The sequence below is a fragment of the Fukomys damarensis genome, unplaced genomic scaffold, assembly GCF_012274545.1.
Source record: "Fukomys damarensis isolate Sample0158 unplaced genomic scaffold, DMR_v1.0_HiC HiC_scaffold_18, whole genome shotgun sequence".
Lineage (NCBI taxonomy): Eukaryota > Metazoa > Chordata > Mammalia > Rodentia > Bathyergidae > Fukomys > Fukomys damarensis.
Genome location: NW_022900930.1, coordinates 43,525,559 through 43,531,698, shown reverse-complemented (window position 1 = coordinate 43,531,698; position 6,140 = coordinate 43,525,559). Strand labels below are relative to the sequence as shown.

The window sequence follows — 6,140 nt, the reverse complement described above, 5'->3', positions numbered from 1 at the left end:
ATGCAATACCCACCCACTGGCCCCGAAAGGCCTGGGAGCTGCGCCAGCACCCCATACCTTCAGCCAGCACAGAGCATTTCCTCTAGGACCACTTCCTTCCCTCCCCCACTCAGACCCCAAATGTATGTCTTAAATGAAGGTACAGAAGGGGAGAGCCTGCCACACATGAATTCTGAGGGTGTGCAATAGAGGGGCCTTCCTCTGGGACCCCGGGAAGGTCAGCAGGGACCATGGAAAGACATAGATTGTTCTCTTTTAGAGCAACCAGGGGCAGCTGCAAGCAAGTAGCATGGGATATGAACTCTCCTGTCTTCTCTCTTTTATGTGCCTGTAGCCTACCAGCCTCCCTCCCCACCACCTCACAGTGGCTTCCACCGCTACCAATTCTACGTCTATCTTCAGGAAGGAAAGACCATCAACCTCCTTCCAAAAGAAAACAAAACACGAGGTAGGGTCTCCTCATCCTTCCTGCTGCAGCCATGGTAGATGAAAAGGTGAAATCGAAATCTCATGCATCCATGGGGAACTTGGGCCTTGAGAGACAATGACCCATGAGCCTTGGAGACAGGAGTCATCGAGTAGTGTTTCTGTGGTACGAGCTGAAATGAGGGCCCTAAGAGAGGTGTTGGCTTTAGATGTGGTCTCCTCTCAGAAGTACATCCCCTAGACCAAGAAGCACCGCTGAGACCTTGCCTGGCATGTGCAGGCAGCTACCCCACAACACCTTGGCCAGTGATTGTGCCTCCTAATTGAGGCTGATCTGGGCAAGAGGGCGCTGGAATGCCACCCTGCCGGTCTGTCTTCATTGGCAGCTAATTGCCTGGTCTGCCCTGCCATCTCCATCTCCGTGGTAGGGCAGAGACTTCCTCAGCCACAAACCTTCTCCCAGCCCGGAAGAAACCCTTCTCAGCTGGGCAAAGGACCCCTTCCCCAAGGCCTCCTACTTGGCTTGGCCTTGGTCCTCCTACCCCCAAGACGGGGAAGAGGAGGATCTATGGACTGGGCCACTGCAGCCCACAGGTAACTCACTCGAGTGAGCCACATCTCCCCTCGCTGAGCCTCTGATTCCTCTTCAGGAAAATGAGACACAAAGCAATATCTGTGGGCTCCATGACCGCCCCGACGGTTAGGAAAAGGGAGGTCATGGCACATGCACAAATGGCAATTTGAGAGTATACAGTGCAAAGCCTCCAGGCGGCGGGGAAGGCGAGTGGGAGGGCGAATGTCAGTAACCGTTTCCTCTCCCCCAGTGACCCTGACCAACCTCCACCCACAGGGGCCCGAGGCCCCAGAGTGTGGAGCCCAGAAAGGCACTGGCTCAGCACTGAAGCCCTTCAAATTTGTGCCGAGTAGGGCCAATCACCAATCACAGAGGGCTCCAGGAACCCTGGGGGTTGAGTCAGTGCCACCTTTCCACCCGTGAACCCTCCCCCGGGTGCCCTCACCAACCTGCCTATCTGTTTGAACAGCTGCACCAATGACACTCTTAAATCTGGGTACAAAGAGAAAAGGAAAGCTGTAGTGATGGTGCATGCCTGGGATCCCAGCACTGTGGAAGGCTGGAGCAGGAGGATCCACTTGGGCAACTTGGCCCCTTAGCAAGCTCCTGTCACAAAATGAAATATTTTTTAAAAGGGCTGGGGATATAGCTAAATGCAAAGGACCTGGGTTTAATCGCCAGTGAGAGAGAAAGAGAGAGGCAGAGTTCTCCAGCATCCTAGGTACCAGTCTCACCAAAGACACAAGGAAGCTCCTCCCACTAGTTCAGGCTCCGTGATTCCAGGGGCCTGGGAACTGACCCCTCCACCTACTCCAAATGTTGTTTAATTAGGCACCGATCAAGGTATTACCTCCTGAGGTCTCCCCAAAGCCCACCCTTCCAGAAAACACTATGGCTCTGGTGCCCTGCTAGGTCACAGGTGGCAACAAAGGAAGCTGGAAAACTATCGAGGCTGAAACCATTTTCATTTCTTTGTCAAAACACCATTCCCTGTACCTGTGTGTGAATATCTATGCTTGTGCACACCACACACACACACACACACACACACACACACACACATGCAAATGACCTACCTTTCCATCCATACAAAAGCTCAGATGCTGGGCAGAGTCCCTTGAACTCCTCTGCTGTTTTGTTTGCTACCAGAAACAAAAGTAGGAAAATCACCCTCCTGGATAAAAACCCCAACCAAGGAACCAGCCCTGTGCTGTGGCGCCCTCCACGTAATCATCCCTCTGGTGGGGGCTTCAGAAAAGAATTCCCTGCCCTCAAGGGGCTTACAATCTGCTTTGGAACCAATTAAATAACAATACACAGCAGCTTATAATTAAGCATCTAATTGTGTGGTTCTGACTGTGAGGACACACAGATCTCCATGTGGACTTGGGGACAGATCCCTTCCCTTCTCAGTCCCTGTATCTCCAGGACAGCATACCCTCTTCCTGCCATGGTGGGGAGACCTTCCTTCCTCTCTCTAGCCAGTGATGTGACTTTGAGACAAATCTGCCTCTGGGCCTCAGTGTCCTCTAGAAAATGAAGTGTTTTTGTTGTTGTTGTTGTTGTTGTTGTTGTTTGTTTTTTGGTACCGGGGATCAAACTTGGGTCCTTGCACTTGTGAGGCAGGGAGCAGAACCACTGAGCTAAATCCCCGGCCCTTCCTCTAGAAAATGAGATGACCACTTGCAGGTGATATGCAGATCTTTATGGCCCAGAGGCTCCAGGGAGAAGCTGGGCCCTGCCGAAGAAGAAGTCTGAATCCTTGAAGGAAGAGGAGGAAGCCTCAGGCTGAGGAAACTAGAAATGGAAAAGACATATATCAAGAAAATGGGAAGGAAAAAACAGGAGGGTTGTGAAGGTTCTCGAAGGCCCAAGACTGGCATGCTTTGTAGACCATAAGGAGTCATTAGACACAACACATGACAGTTGCTCTTTAGAGACTCTGAGTGACCAGAGGCCCTGCAGTGTGAGGTGGTGAGGACCTGGCGTGGCTGAGCCCAGGGTGATTGCAAAAGCAGAAGTGGTTGTGCTTGAGCAACTCTACTGCGCCAAAGCCTGGCAGACTCCGCAGCACCTGGACAGTGCTGGGAGATGCGTGGAGCCCCAGGCTGGGGCACGGGGTCCTGCCAATAAACACAGGCCCAAGGTGTGGCGAGGGGATGTAATCAGCCTCTCTTGTCCCCCAGAGAACAGTCTGCAGGGGAAAGGGCAGGCTGTAGGAGCCAGGTAGATGGGCATTATGCAGATGGTTAACTAGCCACATAGCGGGCCATTGTAAGAACACTTTGTCAAGCAGTTTTGAAACTGAAGTAATCCAAAGGTCTCCAGTGTGGCACAGCATTCAGTTTGCTGAAAAAAACATGGTGGAAAACAAACCTTTGAAGAGTCGTGCTCCTGTCCAGTCCAGTCTCCTGCCCTCCCTGGCATTCTTGAGAGAATGACAGGTTGAAAGTATGAAGGGAGCTGAAAATTAGTGCGGTGGACCCTGTCCGGACCAGGTAAACAGGTGACACGGTGGCCCCCTTTAGAGCCAAAGGGAGAAGCCCTCCCAGGATTCCTCTTTGTTGTGCAGCTCAGGATGAGCACTTGCAGTCTGGAAATGAAGACTCCTTGACGTCCACACTCTTTTGTGGCCTTGGACAAACCACCTCACTTCCCTGGGCCTCGATTCCTACCTTTCTGAAACAAAGTGTGGGACTGGTTGTTCTACAACTGGATGACCCAGAACAGATTTGCTCCCCACTTCATGGGCCTTTCTTGCCTCCGAGCTCTGCCACAGGAATGCACAGAGCTGACAGGGCCAGTCCCACTGGTGAGCCCCGGTCATGTGTGGAAGACTTCCCAGCAGGCTTCCTTCTGACATCCAAGACCACAGCAATGGCTCGAAGGGGGTTCTGGCTACCCCTCCTTTAGACCCGGAAGTCCTGCTGCGTCACACACTCTCCTCGCTTCCTCTCAGCAGGACTGGCCAGTGCCCTCCCCAGTCCCTCAGATAGGACCTTGGGTGAACACAGCATGGGGCCGGGCGCTGGCAGGACCAAAAGGAGCCACGTGCCCCTGCTCTTGTGAAAGTATGTGTCAGAGTCATAGCCCAGGAGAGCTGGCGCTAACAGAGCGCATCAAGGGAAACATTTCAGGTGGCTGAGGCAGAAGCAGAACCCCACTGGGGGATGGGCAGAGGCCCTGAAATCAGCCTGAGCTGCCACCTCTGACAAGGGCTGGCCCAGTTTCACTGACATTGTCCCAAAGGTCACACTTTGCCTTCCCAGGTTTGACCTGTGTTATCTCTGGTCCGGGATATACTGGATTTCCACCCGCTTCCCAGTGAACCGCTCCTTCCAGCTCTGCACTTTGCAGCACACACATACTCCTGAGGCCCCAGATCTGGCCTCTGGGCTCATCCTGACTCTCCATGGTCTCCCTGCATGTTTTCCCAGGGGCGGCCTTGCATGCGGCAACTAGAAAGACTTCTAGATTCTAGAGGAACCAATGAAAAGGGATTACCAACAAGCAGACTTCACACACCCCTCCCACACTGCCAAGAGGTCCCTTAGGTCCCATTTTTCACTCACGTATACCTGCCCATGGCTCTCATCAAATGATTTGTCCCTGCCTGCTGATCCAGGTGGACCATTCTCCCCTCCCACCATTCAACCCTGGGATGTGTTGCCCATGTTGCAGGCACTGGCCCCATTTCAAGGCTCCTGGATGCTCTCTCCACGTTGACACCCCCAGAGCTGGTCTCTCTCAGCCAAGTCCAGCCCCGCCCTCCCCTGTTACTGTCCTTGTCCCTCCATCCAATCCCCTGACTTTCTGTTGAACTTCCTCCGAGTTTGCCTGCATCTCTTTTGTGTTACTAAATCGAGTATCACTCACTGGCAGTCACCCTGCTTCCACTGTGAGACTTTAAATTCCTTGAGAGAAGAGCTCACCTCTGTCTTCCTGCCTTGTATCACCTGCCACTGCACCCAGGCCACCTCAGGCTCTCAGTCAGTGAGTATATCTGTGTGTAGTACACACCCACACATGCACATTCACAAGTCTTTCATACACAGATCCGAACGTTCTCACACCCCCATGTTCACAAACACACATCAACTGCCTTTAGCACCTGAACAGGCTGCCACCTCTGTGAGCACCGTGCCCACAATGCCAAGCTCCACATCATACCCTCCCTGTCCCAACCTGGGAGGGCAGGGCCACCTCTCCTCAACCTTCATCTTGACCCCTCATGTCAGGTGGGCAGGACAGCAGCCAGCATCTCACAGAGCGAATGAGGAAGCCAAAGCCAGTGAGACAAAGACACTGCATGGCCTGATTGGCCAAAGGTCTACAGTGAACAGCAGATGAATTTCCTTCTGACACCTGGGGAAGGGCTCATCCCATGTCCCCAACGTCCACCTAGACTACCACCCTCGTTTCAAGGACAGACAGGGGACAACTGCATCCTGCTGCCCTGAGCCTCAATGGTCCATCCTTCCCATAATTCCCCTTTCCAGTGAAGGCCATGGCTGAGGCCAAAGTTCCAGGGGGCCATGGTCAGCACCTTCCCACCCCTCAGCCACCTGACCCCAAGGTGTCGCAAACTGACCACATATTCTTGCTAGATGAGCAATGACCACTAGATGACCAATGACACACCACAGCTTTCTCCAGAAGCCACTCAAAGGCCACAAACCCAGGATAGCACCAGAAAGCTTGGGGAGGGGGCGCGCCACTACCACCACGTAGGGGCAGCCTCGAGGGCCTTCATGAAGAGGAAAAGCCCACTCTTTGGGAAACCAGTGGAGTGGCAGGTCAGGCAGCCATAAGCTGGTCTCTAGCACCACAGGCACCTGAATTCAGGGGCTCAGAGAGGAGGAACAGGTAGGGACCTGCCATACCATGGGATTTGAGTCATACTTATGACATCAGAAGGTTTCTGGGGCTCCCTGAGTACATGAGACAGGCACATTAAAGGCCAAGGGCAAGAAGGCAGTAGAGCAGCCCTGGAGGCAGCCTAGGGCAGTGTGGGGTATGGTGAAGTGTGGTAGAAGAGCCTGAGAGGAAAGCAGGTCCTGCCTGGAGACCAACCCCTCCACCCTGACAGCGCGCGCACACACACACACACACACACACACACACACACACACACACACCA

General features: G+C 53.5%; 1 protein-coding gene across 3 annotated transcripts in view; it reads left to right on the top strand.

Moving 5' to 3' along the window:
* The window catches only part of Pebp4 (phosphatidylethanolamine binding protein 4), a 232,911-nt gene that overhangs the window by 221,290 nt on the left and 5,481 nt on the right, over positions 1–6,140 (top strand). For all 3 annotated transcript variants that reach the window (XM_010624018.3, XM_010624008.3, XM_010624026.3), the window contains one exon: positions 335–448. In XM_010624018.3, the coding sequence (XP_010622320.1) occupies positions 335–448 (114 nt within the window). The remainder of the gene's footprint in view (positions 1–334; positions 449–6,140) is intronic.